This window comes from Rhyacophila brunnea, unplaced genomic scaffold (assembly GCF_057557595.1).
Source record: "Rhyacophila brunnea isolate RB1 unplaced genomic scaffold, BYU_Rbru_1.0 scaffold_19, whole genome shotgun sequence".
Classification (NCBI taxonomy): domain Eukaryota; kingdom Metazoa; phylum Arthropoda; class Insecta; order Trichoptera; family Rhyacophilidae; genus Rhyacophila; species Rhyacophila brunnea.
Genome location: NW_028232848.1, coordinates 12,438,919 through 12,466,279, shown reverse-complemented (window position 1 = coordinate 12,466,279; position 27,361 = coordinate 12,438,919). Strand labels below are relative to the sequence as shown.

At 30.3% G+C, this 27,361-nt stretch overlaps 1 protein-coding gene across 1 annotated transcript in view; it reads left to right on the top strand.

Moving 5' to 3' along the window:
• SK (small conductance calcium-activated potassium channel) overlaps positions 1 to 27,361 on the top strand; it is a 428,126-nt gene that overhangs the window by 281,451 nt on the left and 119,314 nt on the right. The window contains 1 exon segment of the mRNA XM_085945697.1: positions 7,268 to 7,615. Within this exon segment, the coding sequence (XP_085801823.1) occupies positions 7,268 to 7,615 (348 nt within the window).

Here is a 27,361-nt window from a genome sequence, read left to right as displayed (position 1 = left end):
AACAAAACGCAAACGTCGTTTGGCGAATGAATCCGAGACTTCGCTTTGCCGTGTGCGCGCAGCCTTAACTGCCCCTCTTTTGGCTGTGTTAACTTTTAGATCGAGATAGACAGTTTTGACAGTTTAGACGGCTCACTTATTGTAATAATTTAAATACCTCAATATATGAATATGATAAACTACCGTCGATAGCTGCCAATAGCTGCCTTGTATATAGAATAGATCCACAAGATTACAAAAATACTAAGCTTACAATCTGAGACAATTTATTGATATACTTAAGTTTTAAATCAATGTAGATATGCATCTATTATTACTATTTTGATTCAAACCGGTAGTCAATATTAACACAAATTGAGAATTGCTTCAGTTGCTTGACTATTATTTATATTTTTGTAATAAGGTAGGACCGGAAACATGTGGACACAGGTTTAACTCCTGCTGATAATAATGTGGGCTTCTGAAGTATTTCTATGTAATTGATATTATATATTAGATTATAATACTCAGCATTCAACTATCGATCGTATATTATCTTTTAAATTATACAGTATGATACAACATAAGAAATAATTTAATGCAGAAAATCTGTAGGTTGTAGTTTAATACAGGTGTATTATTTGAGAATATATTTTTATCTAATACCAACATAATAAAGGTCAATTTTGGGTTCGATTTTTAATATATATGACTATCTAAATTCTGATATTCCAAAACAGATAAAATTGAATATACACTCACCGATAAACCAATATTTCATGCAGAAATTCTTAGTTTCGTACGTGCTTATTGCTATTTGTATTGAGGTATAAACTTAATAACTCAATACCCGAGTAATATTCTGAATATAATGCCTCAACCTTAATAAAGCTTAAAGATACGCTTCCGAACACGCGACTATAATGTATTTGTAAAAGTTTATATTTAGGAAATGTAATTTAGCCGGACATTGGTGAAAATGAAAGGAGCGTAATTCAGCTCATATTATTTTGTTCAACCATGAAATTGTAGTAAAAAAATAATTATGATTTATTAAAGTTTTTAGGCATTTATAACATAATTGCCACAGATAGTAGAAATTGGTTTATTCTATTTTGATGTACCTGGATCTATTTTTTCTATATTTTTTTCTAATGCATATTAATGTAACTGAAGAATTTTATATTTTAAACAAAGAATATTACTTTTTTTAATGTTGTGTATCGACCATTTATGATATCAGTGATCAAAAAATTTGTCAAGCATTTAAAAAAAAAAAGTATTTGAAACTAGCAACTAAAGCGTCAATTACATTGAGCTACATTACACGCTGTTTGTTGGTGAATTCAAAAGTGGGCGATTCAGCTACTGCGATTGTGATGATGACACACAAAACTTTCCGTTCGCTGAGAAGCCACAAGCCAACGACTATTTTGACAGAACGTAGTTCGTTTTTTTACCGGGAGGTTGCTACTACGCTCTACTGCGCAGACGCAGTAGGCCCACACGCGTGTAAAGTTGACCGGCTTTCAACTTTTCTCTGTAGATTGTTTAAAATTTTCTTGTTAGCTTGTTCAATGATTATACTGGGCGACTTTATAGGCAGATTGAAAATTCGCCAACAAACAGCTCGTAAAGTAGCTCAATGTAATTTGACGCATTACACTCATATTAAGTGTAGACATCCAGACGCCATCTTGGAGTCAAATTCAGTTATCAATATATCAATATGGATAATTCTCACAAGGTTTTCAATTGGATCGATAGCTTGATTGGTAAAGATCATCATACAGTTTGCAATAGATGTGAATTTAGATACAATTCAGTAAAATTGGTATATTTAATCATCTTCTTCTTCCACTCTGTTACGTCCCAACATTGGGGCATAGGGCAAGCACAAGTTGGCGCCACTTCTCTCGGTCCATCGACAACTCTTTTCATCATCAGTTATTCAAAATTATGATATTATTAACCTATATATTATTTTAATAAATTAAAATAACACTACGAAAAATTAGAGATATTTACTAGTATTATTGCTAGAGTTGCAATATTAATTAAAAAAAAACTCAATATATATTACTAGCACCACTTATTTAATGTTATTATCCAGGACCGATTTCGTCCATTTCAAAGAGACATTATCAACTGGTAAAGAAAATACATAAATACATATATTTGTATACCAGTAAATTTCATTGATAATAATATGAATATTAAATAAAATTCTTAGAAATTCTCTGTTTAAAAATAAACTATTTAATTTACTACATTTAGGTAGGTACCTACTTAAGCTGCATAAAATAGTGAATAATATTAATATTTCAACAATGAAAATAACTATGAATATAATAAATCATGAGGAAGTCGAATGCAATTAATAAATAACAAGATATGAAAACGTTGTCTAGAAATCTTAACTTAAGAAAACATGAGGGCAACTAAAAGTGTCGCGATATGATACATAAGAAATATTCAAATATATGATTATCTCAATACAAAATAGCTACATTCAAAATAGAAAATGTCTAAAACTGTTAAGGTTTAACTGGTTTCACCGTAGGTATGAGGAATAAAATGACATAATATTATTAGTATGCATGATTTAAAAAACTATTTCTTTTATTCAACGAATAAGACACAATATAATATGAGAAGGTAACGTTCTACATATTGCATATATATAATTTTATAACATCTTATGCATTCTACACACTAGAAAAAATCTTTTTGTAGAACAAAATACAATACCCGATGGGACTTGAATCTGTATCCGCTGCATTCACGCCTTTCTGCATTTCCAATTAAGCTACGAGTACCCTACTTAATTACAACGATTTTAACCAGTAGTTGTAACATGAAATGCCAAATTGCGTTATAATGTTGGCTATCGGTTATTAATTATTAACTGGCATTGCGGATCACTCAGAGTCCTTGCGGATCGCACGGAGTCCCGTCGGGTGTCGTATTTTTTCTAGTGTGTATATGCATGGGATGTTTTCCAATTATGTATGCTCAATATTTTATAGCACCTCCATAGTGTAATATATTTTTTTACGAAGAATCGAATTGGTTCTTTGCAGTGTATTAAATACAAAAAAAAAAAAACAACAACAACATTTTTCCAGCTGTGAAGGAATACTACGTCTTTAGAGACGAAACCTTATAGTATCAATTATTATATTAGTATTATTATTTATATATTTATATATATTATTTATTAATAAATTAACTTTTATGTTACTCTATTTTAAATTCTCCATTATACGTTTTCTAATATGAGTACTTATTTCATTAAATAACTTTTCATTTATTGATTCTAGCACAATCTCATGTATATATTATTTCAAAGAAATTCCCAACAGCTACTTGGTCTTTCTTATCAGATTACGTCTCCTATTTAACATGTATTCATCTCATTCATACATATTAAACTGAGTATCGTACAATTTCATCTGTGCTGGTGAGTACTACTTAATATATTTCAAAGATATCTATTTTATCATGACTTCAACTTCAAATGTTCTATAGACCTTGTAATACAAATTGAAATGGTATTATATAATAATATATCAATTTACAATGTGATATATAATCAAATTTCTTAAGAAATTGCCAAATGTTGATATTATTTCTATTAATATAATATATATCAATATCGTGTGGTAGAGGTAAAACAACTTTTACTCAATGCGAGAAAGATATACCTACTTAGATAATAAAATTCAAAATAAAATGAAATAAAAAAAGGTTTCATAATTTTAATAAAACACATATTTTTGTACTGAGTCCACTTTTTATATTAACTAATTCTACCACCTCAGAGGGACTGTGTTTTGTCCACCTCTGAGGAACATTTCCAACTGATATAAAATACAACAGACATTTAAAATAACCGAATTCAAAAAAAAGGAGACAAAACATTTACAAAAACATTAAGTAACGTATTAGGTAATCGTAATCACAGTTGATATTTAAAATGATTGAATTGAATATAAATAATTTTTCATTATGTTTAGTCAATAGGACACTAAAACCAATTGTCCAATTATATCAACAAAACAAAATTAAAAGAACGTTATCAAACATTAACCACTTACTTACTAATATGTAAGGTATATATCATAGGACAAAACTTTTGATTTCTCAATATTTAAGAACAGGTAATTTTAAAATTTATAATATAATATACAAAAACCACATAATTGACATTTTGCACAAATAATGGAACAGTATTAATTATTATAACAGAAAAATTGAGAATCAAAATAAAAAAAGAAATACATAATCTATCAAAAATAATGTTTTATCAATCGGACAATATCTATCATTAAATAGGATACAATAACGGAAAGGACACTAAATTCAATTGATCGTTCAAAAGTTTTGAATTAGGCATAAATTTATACCTGTATTTAATATAAAAAGTGGGTTCAGTTCAAAAAATTGTATTTTATTAAAATTAACAATGTATTTCCACTATGAATTGAAAGTTAAATTAAAAAAAATATATAAGTTACATTAAGTATAAGAGGTAGGAGTTTTAGTTGTAAAATTGTTAGAAATTTAGAGCAACTAAGATTTTAAAAGTACCTACCTAGTCAAATGATGAACATTAACGAATTTTGGTGATAAATACATGTCATAAATTATCGAAATTGAATTACGCTGCATCGTGAAAAAATATTTTTTATTAATTTAATTTATTAAATTCTACATATTGTTTCGTAATACCCACAATTCACAATCATATTAATTATATTATACATAATACGAGTATCATACATAAATTAATAAAATATAATATGTAGGGAAGATCTCTATAATTCCTTTGGGATAAGTTATACTCGTATTTAAATTTAGACACACTGCAACTTAAGTACATACTATTAAAAAATATATCAATAGATTAATATTAAGTACATACAAATAAAATGTATGGACATTTAAAAAACTTTTATTATGATTTTTTTTAAATTTACTTATGATTATATATTTTTTTTAAATATGCTCTCAATAACTTCAAAATAAAATATAAAAAATGCTTAAAACTTTACTACCTATACGAAAAAGACATATATTGTACTCTGGGACATCCAGTGATCAATAAAATAAAGATTACAGCCTCACGAAAATCTAACCTAAAAAACCTATCTATAAAATATTTTGGGGTTGATACTGTTGAAATGGAGATGAAGTTTTCTGAATCAGATATAAAATTTAATAAAAAGCGTGTTACACTTCAGAATGGTGGATAATATAATATTCGAGAAGATGATATTATAATTTCTAAGTTAAGAAATACTTGAGTATTTGACGATATTATGAGATGGTCTTTGGAGCTGAAATTCGATTTCAATCTATGTATATTATTATATAGTTTTGAATAAACGTGTATTATAATTATTATAGTACTATGCCATGTACAATATACCCTCTCTCAAAGTATTGTCTTTCAATGGTACTTTGGGATAGTTTCACGCCCTTATTATAAAAAACATAAATATAATATAAAATAATCTAACAACCTCATAAATATAACTATTGAGAATATTATAGAAAAAAAATGTGTATAATTAAAGAAAATTAAATCGAGGTATTAACAATACTAACTTTTCTCCTCTATCTGTCATCCGTTATTTACATTAACAATAATTCAAAATAATTTACGTACCCATTTCATTTTTTTAAATATTAAAATTGTTTATAAATGCATATATCTAACCATTACAGTCTTATTAAAATGTATTAATAATAATTGTAATGGATGACCAACTTCCTCTGATTTGAATAAGCACTTTAAAATTGCCGCGCGTCAATCCCCATGAGCTTTTTGTAGATATTGTATAAAATTCTTTCATGTACACGAACAATAATCAGTGTAATGTTTTAATAATAAATCATTCAAATTTTATATTTCTACACCAATTTTGCATAAAAGATAATCAATTATTTCATTGTATAAATCATCTTCAATCTATTTCTCTCCACAGACTCACTTTCACTGACACTCATTTCTCTTCGCTGCGACGTTATTCCACTGAACCTACCAATCCAACTTACGTTGAGGCGGCCTTTCAGTCGTTTTATATCTCTCAAATATCCTGCGTATATAATAAGAATATAATATTATGCATAACTTAAATCTTCATAAACATGCTTACGAATTAGAAAAAAATCTTATTAAAGACCTCGGAACGAGTATCGTTCAAATACATGACTCGCCGAGCCGTCCTAAATTATTGACTCAGATATTTTTTTATTATACACTAATAGCTATGATTTCTGTGGTCTCGTGGTAAGGGTGTTTAAGTCAGTTTGGTTGCATATGAGATAATCTGCTTTGAAATAAAACATAGTTTTCAAAATACTCTTGCTATACGAAGTACTATATGGGTGTATTATTTTACAGTATTTATGTATAATTATGTTTTTAATATTGTGTTATATTCAAAGATTTTAATCAGATGATGATGATTTTCTCAATTTAAGCGAAGTATTTCTACAAATTAAAATATCGATTTATATTGCTTACATGTGACAAAATCTTTGCTGGAAGACTTCTAATATAACAATTTATTTAGCATATGTAATTAATTAACTTAAAGAATTGTAACAAAAATTTTCTACCTATAGCGATGTTGCTCAATTCCAAGAAGGCAAGCGGTACTTGCCAATATACGCCGCCATCGGTTGATACAATTTATAAATAAGACATTTTGTGGACACTTCGATATTTACTTTTGACCTATCATAACCTACCCAATTTCATTTAAACTTTAATCTTTATCACGTTTAAATCGTCTGAATTTTCCAATAAACATAGCTAAGCATCGTAACCACCTTGAAATGTCTTCATATTTTGAGCGATCAAAACTTTTCATCCCTCTCAATCCTTCTCGCAGAGTGAATTCTGCCTCCAGTCAGCTCCTTGATTTAGTTTTTAGTCTGTCCAGTGCACGAACGCTCTTCCTCTGCTTCACCTTCCCTAGAGACTACCCAAAATCACCAGTCTCTCCAGGTTATTTAGTCTACGCCGAACAATAAATATGTCCAAAAATTGCAGATTGCCTTCGCAACAACTTGTTGATAAAAAATAAATCGATGTAAGTACATAGGTTTTTGATCAAAATATGCCTACGGCTAAGACCCGTTCCATGCCCCATCAAAATATTTGAGTCACATGAAAAAAAATGTTTGCCACCATTATGATATTGTTATTTATTACGTAAACATTTAATATCAATAATTAGTATGATACTAATCGAGTTTATTTTCCTTTTTCCAGCTACGAAAGCCCGTGTCATCGCTTTCGATAACGGGCGCCGGGTGTTCGTCTGGCGTCGGAGGCATGAAGGGCAGCGACTGCGCCCCTCCCGAGGAGGCTGGCATTGCACTGGTCGGAGTCCACTCCGAGTACCCCCGTTACGCAGAGGAAAGGGGCCTCGGTGGGGGCCTCTACAAGGGGGGCCCCGGCTCGAGACACAAGCCGAACATCGGATACAGACTCGGCCGGAGAAAGGCTCTATTCGAGAAACGGAAACGCATCAGTGATTACGCGCTTGTCATGGGAATGTTTGGGATTATTGTGATGGTCATCGAGAATGAGCTGTCTAGCGCGGGGGTTTATACTAAGGTCAGTGATTTTATTTTCAAAAATTTTCTCAAGCTTTTAACATTAAAATTCCTCATGGATACGTGATACGTGGGTGCCCAAACGCATTCCATGCCAGTTTGGTACTGCAAATAATCTCATCACATACTATGTATACCACTGTAAATTGTTATTTCTCGTCCAAGATAGACATAGTTATTGACTTGCTAGATTAAGCTCGATCAAGCAAAGTAGTTTGTTATTACTTTTACCTTTGATCCATTTGTCTTTAAACTTTCAAGTCTCCATGCATATTTGCAAAAAATCTAATGGTTACAGATTCAAGTCCCGTCAGGCGTCGTATTTTTTTTCAAGAAGCAAGTATAATAATATACTTGCACCTCAAATATTATGTTATATTGGAGGTGTTTTCAAATGATATATTTTTAAACCTTCTTTGCAGTTTTCATTTGCAAACTCCCGTGCCATGTTCTGACGATCTTCTACGTTGTTTGCAAAGACAATAATGTCATATGAAAAGCGCAGATGACAGCGTTATTTTCCGTTAATAGCAATTCCGCTATCCTCTCAGTCAAATCGCCTGAAAAGATCTCCAGAGAAGAAGTGAATAAATTGTGTGAGATCGTGTTACCTTGTTGGCCACTCTTGCTAACAGGAAACTTACAAGATGACTTATGAAGCTTTACACTGGCTGTAGCATCACATTATATTATATGCAGGATGTTAATATAGTGCCTAGAGATTTGTTGGTTGTACAGAGCACCATTAATGCCGAATTCACTATTCTCTCAGTCAAGTCACCTGAATAGATATTCCATAGTTAAGTACTAGTGTATCAAATTATTGATCCTCGAATTGCCTTTATGTACCTTAAAAGTGTAACATGTATCATTTAACTATTTAGATATAAATATGTGTATTTAGTTTTATCCACATTGGCCCTCGTAGTCTAATGCGTAAAACGCAGGCATTTCATCCAGGGGCGCCGAGTTTGATTCTCGGTATGGTCATAATATACATGTATGGGTGGCTCTCGTGGTGCAGTGCATAAGGCGCTGGTCTTCAACCCGAGAGTTCTGGGTTCGATTCTTGGTGAAGACACAATATTTATGTGTTTTTCTCAAAGCCTAGGTGTTTGTGATTGTTCAAAAATTACTAGCAACCACCTTGTACAAAAAAGCAAGGACATGGTTATTAATAATTCTAAAAAACTATATTTATATACATGTATGTGTGTGATTTTCTCAATGTTTGTGATTGTTTCTCTTCTATTTCTAAATACACTTATGTTTTTTACTACATTACTGCCATTGGGTCTCACGGTCTGTTGTAGTATTTAAAATAATATATTATTATTTATATATAGTATTTTATTATCTAAACATTGATCTTAACTGCGCGAGTCTTATCTTCGAGATCCACAAAAATGTTTTTAAAAGAAGCACATTGATTCGTAAAATATCTACACTATTTCCTATAAATATTAAATGTAACTTAAAACTACACAATTTATCAATACATTACAATTAATAATATCGTTAATTTGTGCGAATAGTATAAAAAAAATACGGTACTGTTCGGTTATCAGGAATACAGCGGAAAACACATTTTGAAAATACCCGATAATATACTGGATTATTTGTTAGTTTAGGTTAGGTTAGGTTGGGTTAGGTTAGGTTAGGTAAGATTTGGTTAGGTTAACCTAACAAATAGTCAACTTTATCGGTTATGTTCAAACTGTGTTTTCCGCTGTATTCCTGATAACCGAACAGTACCAAAAATACATTGTCTTTCACAAAAAAGCATTTTTTTAATATCACAACATAGAATATTATGGTTAAAAAGCATTACAGTTCTTCATCATTATACACTGACCGCGTAACATGTTGATAAATACTTCAAAATACAAATAAAACTCTGTAAATCATAAAAGTGATGATTGTAATCTAATATTAATTTACTGTTTGTTTAATAGAGAAACGTACGTTACAAGTTTAACATTTTAACTACACAGTTTAGTTACCCTAACTAAACATAAAATTATAAATTTCCATTGCAAATGACTGCACTTTACGTGCGTCGTGGTAATAGATTGAATAATAAATATGTCCGTTATTTTATGTTATTTGGTTAATACTTCATGACATGGCAATCAATTTATTTCCATGCATACATACATTAACGTAACTTTCCGCCTAATGGATTTATTTAAAGCCTTATTAATGGGTCGGAATTGAAATGTTGCAAGTTTAACATGCCGCAAATGGAATATCGCCAATATTTATTGAGGATTTATCAATATTTATTATTTGTCATGTACACACTTTAATGGCCGAAATTCCTGGAAATATTACATAATTTGTTTGTTTTATAAGAAATAAATGGTAGCCATATTAAACGAATAATCTGTAGATATTGCAATTCCGTGTCAATTTTGAAATTTACATTTACTAAGACATTTTATTAAGCAATGTACTTAATTAATTTTATTTAAATATTTGTAATAACATAATCAATATTATAAGAAATCATATATTTTTTTAAGTTATACTTCTTTAGGTGCGTTTGTAAAATCAGATCAGAGTGTATTTTAGGCGTGTAACATGTAACACATAATTTATTTTTTCACACGAAAAAAAACGCACTCAATTGGATTCGAACCACCGATTGTTCGGTTATCAGCCGAACGCACTACTTTTACGCCACAATATGATACGGCAATCGTGACGATTATACAGTATAATATTATAGTTTAGAATTGTTCCGTTGCCTAGGCAGCGAATTTATTATTGTCTGCCATTTACAGTTTCCTTACGTAAGCAAACTATTAAACGTCAGAGTGACAGTTGGTACTTTCAAAATAAAAACAACGAAAAATCATTATATAATTTAGTAATATAAGTTAAAGTGTATAAAAATAAGCCAACGGCGTTCCAATTCCAATCCGATTTCTTGAGTGTGTAATTTAACAAGATAATTAAGAGTTAGTCAAAGAATCTAGTTTATCACAAGTTTTGTTTTGTTACGCCAAGAACTATAACTTCTAACGCACGTACATAAGTACACACAGCGATTTTTTTTAATTTTAGACTTATTTTTTTACTGTGTGGTAGAGTTTCAAATCATTTCATTATGGGTCGTGGGCTAAAACCCTGTCAATTTCAATGTGTATTCGAATCCAGAGCATGACGCTAATATGTTGAGTAAATGGCCTGCATCCATGTATCTTTAAAAATCTGAACAGAATTTTGAGCTGATGAAAAACTGTGAGAGAGTCAAAATGTCTATACATTTGTCTATACATTATAGGTACCTAACTAAATAAATACGTAGGTACTATTTTGTTTTAGTCAAGAAATTTATTATTTATAAGGTATAACGTAATGTAAGTAAAATTTTAGATACCGATATAAAATATTATTAATAAAAACTGTCAATATAATAAATAAATTTGAATTTCCTATAATAATGTAAAAAAAACAGAAAATTGTGGACATATCAAATCAAAATACACAATTTTATACAGTAAATAAAATAAAATACACAGCACATCACTGAAAATGTCTATATTATCTTTAGAGAGCGCATTGAATAGCCTTGTGCCCCTCGCTAATGGTGCCTGATAGGCTTGACCCGAGGAAATAGTTCTGATCCAGAATAGGTCATGGCTGCGACCAAGTAGGTAACTGACAGGCGCGTACAAATTTGAATTATTTAGGACGTCAGGATTGGAAACCATCCCTCGTGATAGCAGGCAAAAAATGTCTCAAGAGCAGAAGTGACTTACCAGATTCGAGAGAGTGAAAAATGAGCATGCCTTGTGGTAAGGCATTTGAAAAGTAATCGTTTAAAGAATTATTGAAAGGAAAATATTTATCTTATAATAAAGACATCGAAAAAATTTCTTCTAGAGGCGCTTTAAAATTAACTTAAGCGAAACTTAATATGGACTCTAGACAATTAATAGACCCATATTCAAAAATACGACGCATATATTTATATTTACCTGCTAAAAACTATTTTATTTGAGTCATTTTTTGCAACTCGGGTTTTATCTTTGCGCTCTAACCAATGATAAAATACACACTGATAACTAATACAGTTAATTTTCGGTTATATAACAAATTAATTCAATAAAAAGGGTAAAAACCTTATTACCTACTAAGTAAAGGATCAAGTATAAAAATATTTTTTTGAATATCTGAATTCTTTGTAAAAGCCAGTAGTAGGTAGTACATTAGATACATACTATTAATACATTCAGTTCCCGCATTAAATTGTCATTACTCAATGGATTTAGTTGTATTATATATTATTATATGTTATCATAATCAATCATTTTTGTAAATAACTATTTCTTTTTACCAACACCACATGCAAACAATGACGACATTTTATATTTTGAAAATATTCTATCAATTTTTTAAATATAATAATAGGGTAATTGATACAATCGTCGGCCACCTTCCAGTGATGGGGCACTCGGCAAAATAACACAAAAATAATATATAGGTACTAAAGTAAGTTGTGGGTATTTGTTCCTTTATGTCACCCACAACAAGACATACTTCGGTTATAGCACTTTATTTGCTGCCTAGGTAGCAGCACTGACGTTTTGACGACACACGTTTTGCGTTTTGTCTGTAAATTTCTTAACCTTTTGTTTAAGAAATAACATACTTTGAAAAGTCAGATCAACTTCAATTATAAAACAAATTATGCTTTTTATTTAATAATCGTTATGCTGGATATTCAAATTTATAGTTCTGGTTAGTCAAAGACTATTTTATATTAAAATAAACATCTAGCTGGGTGAATATTTTCTGCAGTAAATATTTGGCCGGGCTGGCCCATGACTGGAAAAATGATTTTGTACTTTTAATTAACTCTTTTATGTAATTTAGAATATTTACAATGCATTACGGTAGGTATCTGACTTAAAAAATGTAGCATAATAAAATATTTATTTTAATATATCGTAAGGTTACTGCCAAAAAGTGGTAAGTCTCGAAATAATGTTTTGGAGTAATTGCAATTTGAAGTTTCACTTGCCCTCTAAAGTCAGGTATAATGCTAACTTCTTTTTGCTCTATGTGCATGTTCTATTATATATCAGATAACCTTTATTTTTCTCTAGCATACATATTTATATGTAGACACATAATCTATTGAAAAACTCTAAATAGATAAATTATCGACTTAACAACATTTAGCAACAACCCCACTATATTATATTATTAGGTAGGTATTTTAAAATACCCATTTATGAATATAATTTATATGATGCTATTATACGTAATATTGTGTATTAATGTAGTTTCTTTCAATATATATAGTTTCACCATGAATCCTTTGAATATCCTAAATTTGATAGATGGACTTATATTGATGTATTATTTATTCAATAGAAATTTGAAATTGTTTGACAACGAAACGATAATGGATACTTGAATACTGTTTGACAGTTTCTATATCAACGGAAGTTTAATTCTAAAGGACTTACAGAATTTAGTCTCAAGACAATACAATCCTAATACTGACGTATAAAATAAGGGTAGGGCGACAACCTTTGGCATTTGGGACACATAATATTATTATCTAACAGTACGAGGATCTGAATTTCTACAAATTGGTCAAGGGCCAGTTAATAACACTATTTTTGCTTACTTAGATGTAAAATGTAAATGACGAAATAGATATTTAACAAACTAAAATAATTGATGGCTTGTAAATAAATTATTTTATATTTTAACACAAAATTATTTCCGAATACGCTTAAGTAAAGAGAGTTACTATTATTTCATTTTATACAATAAAAAATAATATATTTAATTTTATCTGAGATTTAAATATACTTAATAATCACTTAGATTTTCCATAATCACAGTATAATATACAGTTTACATACATATTATTATCTAGCAGTGGCGAAGAGTGAATTTAGGAAGTTGGTACGCTATGAAAATCATACAGTATTGGTAAGTACTGCATGATGTTACTACTGATAAATACGTACACAGTAATAATATAAACGTAGAATAATTACGTAGAAATTAAAAAAAAACAGTAATATTGGTTAGTTTTTCCAAGTCCGATTTTATTTTTAAAAATATTTTTAATTAATTAAGATTTAACGGCATTAGGACAAGTAGGCGCCGCATTGTCAAACGTAATAATGTTCAATAATAAAATAAATGGACGTTCATCGCAATTTTATATCTAAAGTAGACGAGATATTTTAATAAGCTTCTATGTGCTATTTAATAGTTTTAATAATTTATTCATTTTGCTTAATACAATGTTTTTTTGCGGATTGAGAATTATTATGCGATTCATATGAAAATAAAAAAAACTCTTCTCGTTGGAACTTAAACATAATATGCACAATTAAATCATTATTTACGTGAGCATATTTAAATTCTCACCAAGTATTAAATAATATAATATATTTCATATTAAAAAATTATATACTTTTCAAGTATCCATAATTCATGAACGACTATTTATTTTCGAATTTTAATTGATTGCGTAGAGCTGTCGCCAAATCGTCCTAGACCTGATTTAATGTAGTAGAAAAAACTTTCTGAAAAGCTAATAATGAAGTGTTTTTAAAATCAAGTGGAATATGCGGATTTGTCTTGATAATTTCCCGGTATATGTCACGACATTCTAAATAAAAATATGATGCATTTACTTACGGATTATTGCAGCCTTTGAATTCATGCATATAAATAGCGCTATATATTAAATTGAGACAACGTGGTAGTAGATTATATCAGGTATAGATTTCCTTGTTAGTCTGTTGCTGATATCATATAGCGCAAGTAAACTGTATATACCTATTCGTCTAATAAAAAGTTTTTCCCCCTGATAATCTTTATGACTATATATAGTACTTGGCCTCATATTTTCATTATTCACACATACAAAAACTAATATCTCTTTTAAAAAAGGTTGTGTGATTCATTTCACGTCATGTATTTTATGTTTTATTTTAGATACTATGGTACTTAATTATAACAGTCGATTTTTTTTTTAAATTTAATTGCTTCCTCGATTGTATTCAATTCTATAAACCATATTATTCATTATTTCATTCAAAAAATATGTCTTTATTGGCATTAAAACATTATTGTGTATGCGTAATATTTTTAACTCTAAATAATTACATCTTAGCGCTTAAAGAAATAAATTTCCTACATAACTAATTGAATATATAGCGTTAAAAATAAAATAATAAAGTTACTTTACACACATGCAAAATATTTTACCTTTAAATATAATATAATAATATGGCAAGCGTTAAATTCATTGATGTATGCCACTATTCATGCAAAGTTGTATTACCAGGAGAGCATTCTATAGGAGAAGGTAGACTACGCCGCGTCAGCTGGAGATTACGACTTTCACCGAACGGGATAAATAATTTATTCATTACTTAAGTTCCTGGGTGAAAATCTATCTCTTCGCTTATTCTGTTACCCCGTGACACGCCTGCTACGATTTTACACTAGGGAGTAGTAATTTTTCAGTATCCTGCGTCAATTTCGTAGATACTTATATTATGTTTTCCGTTTTATTTACAGCGCTAAAAATAATATTTAATATTGAAAAAAAGATTTTTGATAAAAGCATTCTATCGAATGAAAACTAAATACAATATTATAATATTATTAGGTACGTGAAAAGTTACTAAATATGTGTAGTAAGATCACATTTTTTTCTCTCCATTTTATTTCATTTTAATACTCCAGTTTAAAACGTTATAATAGTATGTATTTTATTGTAAAATTTATGTTTTTCAAACAAAATAAACACATTTTTGTTTAGTAGTTTATCAACTATTTAGTTAATAAAAATGTTTACTATATTTTATATCACAACCAACCCAATATCTTCTTTCTTCTTTCGACCATGTCCTATCCTAATATGATCATATGGGCCTCCACAGAGTGGAGGTTTGTATTAACAAATTTTGTTTTAAGAGAAATGGATGTCAGCCACTTGATCAACTTATTAGGTCCATACTCTGACTCATACACAAATTGAAAAACAATATGTGTACTTGCCAGACCCAGGATTCGATCCTGGGACCCACCATGCTATAGTCAAACGCTTAAGCCGCGCGACCATCGTGGGAGTTAAGAGAAGCCAATATTAGTGTAACAATATTCATAGCTAAAGAACATGTTGATTTGAATACCAATATAGATTGGTAGTCTTTAGATATCTACTTCGATAAAGCTGGTATATTTTACGTGAGTACGTGTGTAAGCGGAACGCATATATTTTATGCAGCGTGCATAAGAGGAATTTAACGTAGGTGTTCTATTTATACGATCGTGCAACAAAGTCGTACACTCTTTTACATGAAAATTGACGTGCGTCAGAGAGAGACTGCTTACTGTTTTTAATATAATATTCTTTCTTTATCCCTCTCAAATACATTAATATTTATTTTCTTACACTTTTCCGCTTTTATATTTCTCTCTCTCTATTTGTCTCACTATTTTGCACAATTTTGTATAATATGGTTATTTTTCTCACCCTCTACGTTTCAGGCAGAGTACAGACAGATAGATACATCAAAACAAATATGTATTTTGGTTGCTGCCAAAAGTTAATAAGTCGACAATTTAGGTATTTAAAGTTAACAACTTTACTGATTATGGATCTATATAGAAATAGGTATGTATGCTAGAAAAGAGTCAAAGTATCCAATATATATTATTAATGTACTTTTTTTTTTGATTGATTTATGTACACTTTGTATATAATATATATAACGTGTACATAAACCACAAAGAAATACGCATTATGCCTGATTTAAGAGGCATGTCAAACTTCAAATTCCAATTTTTAATTACTCCATAAAATAATTTCGAGATTTGCTAACCTTTGGCAGCAACACCGTGCTAATATTGTACTTATACTCTTTTAATGTTTAAAATTGTAACTTACGCCCTTTTGGATTAGCTAGCTCGGTATAATATTTATCTCTATTCAGTGTTAAAATATTAAGGGCCGCTTATCTTTTACAAAAATATAATCCAACATTACTTTGAAGTATCTGGTAAACACTCGAATATGAAAATATTCGGGGAATTATCTAAAGTACCTAGTGGGGCTGAAGGAATATATCTAGATAGAATCAATAAGTTGGTTTTATGAGTTACGCTGCGATATAACCACTCGTATCTTGTGTATACACACGTTTTATATCTGAAACTCTCCTTATGCAGTGATAGTATTGGGCCGAATACAGCATGACTGATAAATCAAAAAAATAATATTATAATGTTGTCCAATAAAGTTAAAATTATATTATAATATATTTGCCGTTATTTATCTGTTTGTAACGCAGCGCAATGCATCACAGCGCAACACAAACACAATATCTTCTTATCAGTGTTTCTCTGATGCAGAAAATTTTCATGCAAAAGAGTTTGCGCCTTTGTTATAATATATTCTGCTCTCAAGCTTATAACTCAGCACTTCCTTGTATAAAAAAATTGATATTCTTATAAATAATACGTACAATACACCGACTTTATCGAACTACCTACAAATATATTGATATTCAAACCGATGCCTTGTTTAGCTATGAATATTACTAATCTATATTTTTGCTATGCTTATGATATAAAAATAGTATTATTGATCGACAAGATATCGACAAACACTACCACTTGTTAATTTTTTATAGTACGAAATATCATTTACCGGGAAATATAAAAAAAGTCAAAAAAATTAAAAATAAATCACAAATTTAAAGACGTACCTAAATAATTTAAAGCAAGCATCAGTATAAAGTCTAAGATAATATAATAATTCATATGATTTTAATTATCAGCCTTCAGCATAATTATTTCAATCAATGTTAAAATCTGTATTCTATATAAACTTTTGAATATACTAAATAAAAGCCCTATGATGTATTATGTATTTAGTATAAAGTTGTTGATATTGAGGTCTTACAAGAAAAATCAATGTGTTTCGTTAAAGATTTTGGAATAATAATAGCGGCTTATGTCCAACAACGAGAAATAGGGGATAAGAGGAAGTCGCTGTATTCGCATCTAGAAGACTTCTCAGTGACGCACCTGTCATGGCGGCTAGAAGTTTGTTTAAATAATGCATCGGTCCTCCTTTTAAATGCGACTATTTGTCTTCTTCCCAATAAACCAAAAGTTTACTAATAACAATCCTTACATCACTCCTGATCGTTTAAGACATATTTTTAATAAAAAAGCTTCAAAGAACGTAAATTCATAGATCCGTACACCGCGGAAGCGTAAAATGATATGATGATAAATTCGGGGGCGTTTCTTAAGTGCGAGCGATTAGCTGCACTGAAGGGAATTGTTAGTTCACGTTTTTAACACGTGGACAAGAAGTTCTTGTTCGACAGTTAGTAGCAAATATTTTTTTTCAACTTGAGCAAAATTTGAAGAAATGGCGTGAAGCTACCGTTTAGGTAGAAAACCGTGGATACAGTGAGAGAGAAATCGGTGCTCTGAGATAGTAGTTAGAGAGAGAGAAGAGATATTGTCGTGATTCGACGGCAGAAGTCACATTTATTATTTTGTTTTTCGCTTTCGATTTGATCTATCCAACTAGATAACTTTACTATCACTTGGTTTCTGTCATTCGGCACGCCGATAGCTTTGTAAAGTCTTCAGTAAAATTGTGTTTAGGAAAAAGGGCGTAACCCTCGATTTTTCGAAAAGTGCTTTCATTGGATATTAACAATGTATACAACTAAATACACGTTCTGTAAAAAGGAAATAAGCCGCAAATGACGAATTATTATCTAAATTCAGGTTTTAATTGAGCATTAATTATGTTTTGATTTAAAGAAAAAAGGTTTTACCCTTAATTTTAATATTTTTTCTGTAATAATTTCTTTAATTATTATTAGATCAAAAAGATATTACACTAAACCATCAATCATCTTGCACCCAATATCTATGCCTATTTTTTTTATTAATATTGAACCAAAATCATTCAAAAAACGTTTTTTGCCTCTCCTGTAAAATTTTGTTCTGTGAGGGTTACGCCCTTTTTCCTAAAGATGTTCGAATTATTATTGTATACGCTGTAGTACTCAAGTATTATGGAAACTAAAAAACACCGTTTTTTTTTGAGAAATCCATTTTGTTCAATATGTTGCCGAAAAAGAACCCAGCAAGACGATATCAGTTTTCACTCACATCAGCAGTGTACCTCCAAACAAACCCCCGCTACCTCTTTTTCAAAGAAGACAATAATGTAGTAGTACAACAGAATAAGCTATTAATCCAAGCTGACGAAAATTGAAGGCAAAAACTCCACGTGGTATCCACCTGAAAACTGTGATGATGAATAATCTATAGTCAATACGTTTATATTGATGAGTCACTTTATATTTTGACCACGTGCCAGTTTTATAATAAAATATAGTAGGTAACAATTTTACAAAGTTTACCGAGTATTTTATTCTTGTCACCCGGTTTATACAACGTGATTTCCATATAACGCTATGCCTACTTCACGTTATACGTAATAAGATTGTGTTTATACTGAAAGGGTTGGTAACCGGCTCATTGTGTTACATTGCCCTACAAACGGAAGCAGGGGTAGTATATTGGTATACATTTTGCCCTAGGCCAACTCGGTTATTGGAGAATTTATTTAAGGAAACTGAAGTATAGTGAAGATAATGTAAACATCATAATATCGCATCTTTCTGTTTTCGGGGTAAAATTTTAAGTTTTATTTTTCTTTAATATAACCACAGTCATTTAGAAATTATTACGTTCACAAAATTATAACTTTATAATAATATATTATACATAAATCCTGAGACCTAGACTGCCGTATCTCAAAAAAGGATAATTAGAGTAATGATCGAAATAATATTAATAAGATTACGGCTTTATTATTTATCATTTTGGGGTAAATATAAAATAACTGATATATTTAATTATAGATGTTTTCAAATTATCTATATTCAATATATCGTCACTGTTCTGGCAGAAGACACTAATTCGAAAAAATGACATATTGAGTTAGTTATACCAAAATGTTCCATATTTCAAACTTTACCGTCTGGAAACCTTCTTAATAAATAACCAGTCTTTATTTTAAAGTCATCCTTTTTTATGATTACTTAATAAACTCACATGATAGACCATTTCAAACATTTTAACAACTTCAAAGTCAAATTACTCAAAACTAGTATTCTCCAGTTAGTGTGTTCTATCATAACAGAGACGATATAGAATAATACATTTTCAAAATATTGTATCGTAAAAAAAAAATATTAAACGTTATAAAAACTAAATAATGGAGTAATCAGCGACGTCGGTTAGTAATTAAGGAATTAATTGATCCCTACCTTAATTAACTATACTAAAACCGATAGCCAACATTATAACGCAATTCGATAAGCTTTTCATGTAATAACTACTAGGTAGAATCGTCGTAATTGATGCCCGTAGCTTAATAGGAAAAGCATCGGTTCAAGCCCCGTCGGGTGTCGTATTTTTTTCTACAAAATGATTTTTTCTAGTGTGTATATGCATGAAATGTTTTCTAATTATGTATATTCAATATATTATATAATGTTACATTCTAAAATCTTGTGTCTTATTAGAATAAAATAATAGTTTATTAATATTATTAGAAGTCCAGTATTTAACACTAAAATTATTATTAAAGTTATTATAAAACAACGTTCACTTAATGTGAATCGGTACACAGGTTAGTTAACTTGCAAAAATAGTTCATTCTCTTACATAACACTGGCAACTTGCACTGATTGTAGATAGGCTGAATATAGTGGAGCCTACAAAATGTACTGTTTGTATGAACACCATAAATTTTCACTGCGGCTTTGCCGGTTAAATTATCTCCATATACGTAATAATATTACGATATTAGCGGTTAAATAAATTTTCATATAACAGCTTGTTCATTTTATTAGTCATCGTAGAATTTAAATACAAATAAATTAAACTTTTTTAAGTTATACTTCTTTAGCCGCGTTTGGAAAATCTGATCAGAGTGTAGTTTTGGCGTGTGACATGTAACACATAATTATTTTTTTCACACAAAAAAAACATACTCAATTGGATTCGAACCACCAATTGTTCGATTGTCAGCCGAACGCACTACATTTACGCCACAGTATGATACTGCAATCGTGACAATTAAAATTGTTCCGTTGCCTAGGCAGCGAATTTATTATTGTCGGCCATTTGCGATTCCTTACGTAAACAAACTTTTAACCGTCATGGTGACAGTTGTTACTTTAAAAATAAAAACAACGATAAATAATTATATAATTTAGTAATATAAGTTAAAATGTATAGAAATAAACCAACGGCGTTCCATTAAGCGGTCCTTTTTCTCGAGTGTGCAATTTAACAAGATAATTAGGAGCTAGTCTTTTGCTACGCCAAATAAGTATAACTTCTAACGCGCGTACATAAGTACACACACCGATTTTTTATTATGTACTTAGCAAAAGCTATTGAAGAATATCGCGCAAAACATTGCACGTGAGAAGGTGCTGGCATTACATTCTGTATGAGCGGTATGAGCGTGTAGCAACGTTTGCGCCAAACCTACAACTGCGATCTACTGATTTCTAATAAGTATTATTTGGCGCTGTTGTTTGCATGGGTGACAATAAAATTGGGATCGCCGAACGCTACACCAATATAGGCGAGAAAGTAGGGCTTGGTAACACGCTTCCAAGCCACGCACACTTAACCTGATCCGTGCCACGGACGAATATATACGCGGGATCTTGTGAACGTCATAACTTCTGAATAAACATTTTGTATATATTTTCTAAACAATATTTATCATTTTAGTGTGAAAATATTCACGATAAACTTGATAAACATGTTGTGTTGCTAAGTTTTCACAAATATTTATCATTCCGTTCCTATTTCATATTTTTTAAAGGATTTATTTTATTCCAAAAATAGCTGGCCTACAAGTTTCCAGCAAGTAAAAATTGGCTGGCAGTGATAAGGTTAATAGATATAGTTACAATTTTTTTTTTCATATTGTATCTTATTTTTATATTTTCGACAACCGAAATCCTTATCAACGGGCCCATATCCTTCACGTGGTCCAGTGGAAGGTGAATGTCAGTAATAAGACTCGATCGATGTTACTCTTCAGTGATGTTTATTCGTCATGGTCTTGAGATAGCGTTACGTGTTATAAATAAAAGGGAAAGAACCCAGGAGAGTTTGATCCGTAATGAAATAACTCAGAGAGTTGAGTTGAGTTAAGTTTGAACAAGTTGACTGGTATTAGAATCATTTACAATGGTATAAACATGAAATAGTAAGTAAGTAATATTAGTGACGCTCAGTTCATGTACAAGGGTTTATGTGTGTAGTAACACAGCTAGATAGGGTGGATAAAATGGGGTTGATCAATATTATAATATTATGTAGGTACCTACGTTAGAATAGTCGAAAACACACCGATCGAATATTCTTAACAATATTACATAATAAGTAACTTAGGGTGTCTATGAATTAAACAAAAGACAATGTATTGTCATTGAGGAGATATCATAGAAAGGGAACTTATGGATAGATAACAGTATATTATTCTGTTTCAAAATGTTTACACGTTTTCGATACAAATGTCACTGGGTCGGAATCGAATTTGAAAATTGAAATTCCAAATGCAATTTATTTATTGCGCCAACATTTTGTGCAATCACCCGATAAATGGTGTTCTGGTGACAGGCGACTATTATTCACGAAAACGGCAGCTGTCAGTTTGACAAACGAATTTTGATCGCGATAACATGTCAAGCGAGTAGATTATTTCATCACAAAAATTCCAAAAATACCTCACCCAACTTGATAGTCCACATTGACGGATGTCAAGAATTTTCAGAATGGGATTTGTTTTGATATATTCTGCTCTAAGCCTCGAATATTTTCACATCGTAAATAAAATTCGTGAAATATTTTATTTTTAAGAAGGGGAAAAAGAAAACAAACAATTTCTACAGCAGTTAGATATGTAAAGTTTTTTGATTAATATTTACGCATTTTTCCATAAAAGGAACACTTTATACGAACACTTTTCATTTATCAAATAGCTATTCAGTGTTTTTTCATACTCTTAAAAATAATATACACTAAAAATAGAGCATTAAATTTGTAGTTTATATCCCTTACATTCACTTTTAAATCACCTAATCAATTATACAAGATATATAAATTTTATTATTATATCATACACTCAATAGACCTCTATTTTCCATGAAAATTATATGTAAAAAAGATACATATAAATATTGTTACTTTTTTTTTCTTCGTGTTGCTACCACCCACCCTATGTGGGTCTTGCCTCCATCCAGGCTTATCCAAAGCCTCAACGCTTTCAGTATAAGATGCACAAGAACTTTAAATCTAACTCCACACTGTCCCTCCATCTTGTATGAGGTCACAACTGTCTTTGTTTGCCTTCCGGCTTCCCGAATGTCAGTTTATTTATCATTCATATCTTGTTAATCATAATATATATATGGTCCAGTCATCGAAAGCAGCCGCATTTGATAGGCTGTACGGTGTACACAATGTGCATCTACCTCGCAATTGTTATCTCAATCTTATTATCAACCCGAACTGTGTGTTATTGGTGAATTCGAATACTTGACTTTGAGCGAAATATCCATTTAAATAAAGAAGAGCGTATTAAATCATTTTTTTACCAAAAATAATTCTTAAACAATTGCCTAATCTACTCAGTTATTGTTTTGTATAAAATATACATTGAATAAACAAGTATTTTTGCCAGCCACTCGATCAAATTTGCGAATAGATGGGCGCTCTATTAACTCAGCCACCGTCGGTAATAATAAACCTTAGACGTTTACATTAACAGGGTTCTTATTATGGAAAAATATGAATTTTATTTAACATAATAATATAACAGTGCGAATCTTCACCAACAATTTTAGTTAAAAGCTCTACCGTTACTATACCGTGGAGTATTAATAATTATGTGCGATATAAAGCTAATTTTTAGAATTTAACACCCAGGTATTCTCAGTTAATTGCTTTTGTAATTGTCACCATAATGTATTATAAACTACTATTAGTTATTGTTAATCTGTTTAATATTTTTTGACACTTATGCTATGGTCTCTTCTGTAACAATGCCTTATTTAAAATTCACGTTAAAAAAAAATAAAAAATCATTTCAGTATAAAATGTTGTATAAAGATAAAAAAAATGGCATACAAAACTACTACATCAAGTTTTTTCTATAATATGTCACCTCTATAATTTTTTTTTTTAATATAAGTATTAAATTTATCCATTACCTTTGTAACAATCATACAACTCAGCAATACAACTTTAGTGTAACACACTTAAATATTTATGTATTGTTGTCAAAACAAAACCGGATTGGAGGAAGCAATTGTCAGCATTTCCTCAATCATAACCTAGATCAGTGTCTATTATGATTTATTTAATTGCGACAATTGCGATTATTGATTTTTTTTGTAAATAGCAAGGACGATCCCATCTCGAGTCTGTCACTCGAGGCAGTTACCTCCTTAACGTAGATTGGCAGTCATCGCTATCAGATCGCGGCTCATTCTGAGCATGAGCTCATCATGATCACTCTACACCTTTAATCTTTATTCCGACTATTAATTGTAACTCTCTGTACTCTATATCACGACAGTAAACATCTACACTCATCTACACCGCTGCCGCCTTTATCTACACACACCACTTTCTCCCTATAGATCCCCAAACCTCCTAAAATTTATAATGTATATATTTTGCTCTCATTATCTCTATTCTGGACTGAACTCATATGTTTATTTTACAACACAATAATTACTTCCACCATCCTCAAAGATAATATAATTCACATTGGGTCACCAAATATTTTTGGTTGACATATTGTAAACTTTACTACGCACATTTGTCACAGCAACTGCTAACATATTTCGTAACTTACTGACACTAAATCAAATGTTAAATTTATTATCAGCAAAATATCCGTTACATTAATACTAAAATTACCTACAATATACCAGATATATAAAGCGATGTGTAATATATTACAATAATATGTGATATATTATTTTGTCTTTGAAATAAACTTGAATAATAATATACATCACAAGAGTCTAGAAGTATAACCGTAGATCGTGTATGAAATCCAATTTTGCGAGAGAATGTAAACTCATTTCGTATGTTTATTGCTTTTATTTTACATCAATCATGATTAGACTATAAATACTCAAAGTTAGTCAATATACATTTTCCCACAAAAAAATTATATAATTATTGTTGGTGAACTTTTGCTTTTAAATAAATACACGGACATATACCTAGAAATATTCTTATAATATTTAAAGTTTATTGTTGAAATTTGGGCGCTTTAATCAAACCTAAATTTCATGAGACCACGCATCATTATTTCTGGTGAATAAGTAATAATATAATATATATTATTAATTGAACCGGCATTTATGTAGAAGAGCTCTTTTACAATGGTTTTTAAATAAGGTTTGGTTTGTTAATTCTAATTTAATTAAATACTTATGTTAAAAGCTGTTTCAAGCTATAAATACATCTTCAAAATGGTTGAAGATTCGCTTACCCTGTTAGTACTCTTGAGTTGTTGTGCTAGTCAAGTCGAAAGCACTCTCGCTATCCACAAAAAAGCATACTAACGGCTTAACTCATGGCTGTGCTGGATAAGGTATTGAAAATACAAAGCTATTTTTGTTAATTCTAAGTTTATTAGGTAAGTTATTTACGTCGACAGATGTTTCGGGCTATAAACCCATCTTCAGAACGATTGAATATAACTACTGAAGATAAAGATTTGGTTTCCCTGTTAGGACTTTAGGTGTACCACAAAGCAGCATATCCACGAACTGTTGAACTCATGGCTATGCTGGAAAAGATATTGAAGGTTGTTGATTTGGTCCGCACATGCTCGTCCGAGTAAAAAACTGACTTAGTAATTACACTTATTATACATTTTTAGGTACCTACCTATATTATTTTAGTAAGAGCTTGCCACCCTATTTTAATACAAAAAGATGATTATTATAACAGACGAGCTGACTACCCCTGATATGTGTATAATATATAAGAAAGTATAACCCTATCTCAAGGATTTTCAAAAACATCGTCAACAATAACCCATCCCTATTCAAATGGAATACAACCATGAAAATAATATTAATATATGACATTATTAACATGTCATTTTAACATTTTAATACTTTCATATTAATTATATTATTCAAATTATGACGGGTGTGTCATATTCAAATAAGACAATAGGCTGTCATAAAAGAAAAAAAATCATTAGGCAGTACGCCAAGATATACATGACAAGCAAGTTGAGTATGCATACATTTGGCAAAGCTTTCGCATAAATTAAAATACATTATCATACTTAATAGTTTTAGCAGAGTGGCTACTGAACGACTCTCAAAACACGTGCTTTATATTAAGCTCGCAGCTTTACGTAATGAAAATTATTTTCATCAAGCGTTGTCTGTTTGATTTATGAATTAACGCTTTTTGGTGAAAGATTAGCTTTTCACATACGTGCGGTGAAATTTCTTCATTAGATTTACTACACGCGGAATAAAAGCCTTCCGAAAATGTTGTTTTTTTATATAACATAATAATATACCCTTGTAATAGTATTTACAATATTATTATATGACTTTATATAATAGTATTACTCACATAATAATTATCTATGTAAGGGATGGAAATAAATCTATTATGACGGTGAACCATTTGGTGTTTTTTTTATATTATCTTCTACTTTTATCCTCTTCTTCAAGCGTCCTTCAGTAACTCTTATCTCTTGCCTCTCTCCTCTAATTACTAGGCCATCCTATCATTCTCCAGTTTTCTTCCACACCATCAATAAACTTCATTTTTGATCGCTAACACTGAGGTATCTATCGTAAATCTGACTATATTCAGACCATGCTACTAAATTGCGATGACAGTGTTAGTTAGTAATAATTATCTTGATATAAAATGTGATTTGAATTACATCATCATTTTCTACAAAGAGTTCACTATATTGCATTCTAAGTATGAGCAATTACTGGTACTACGATCAAAGTTTACAGCTTCGTATTATGGACTGACTATAAATAGTGGACCTTGATCCATCTGGTCAGGATTCGTGTTGCCCTTTCGATTAGTATTGTCTCAATATGATACAAAATACTCATCGCAGTCTTGACTCATTATATTATAATTAACCCAAGGTTGAGAGTTTCATTGAGATATCTAGGATGATTTATTTTCTACAAGCTTCATTCCTTTCTGTTGGTTTAATCATTCTTCAAAATATTTTTCACTTAAAGACTGCTAACAACTTATATGTTTTTGACATGAGCAGTCGTTTTCAAGAGTGCATGCATATGTCATCATTTCAACTGGTCAACGTATTCAAGTTTAATACAAAGTACATACAAATAATGTTTTGCTTCCTTACACACACCGATGCCTAACATAAAATTATTTTTCTCGCACAATTACCATATTATTAATATTATTCCATTCATTTACAGTCCGAAATCTTTCGCAGGATTCTACCTATAATGTCAATCATTTTTTATATAATTAAATATTCATTTTAAATAAATAGACCTGAATAATGCTATGACCAATTTTTACAAGTTTTGTACAAATTTTGCCATATAAATTCGCTATAATAAATGAGCTTATTAACCAT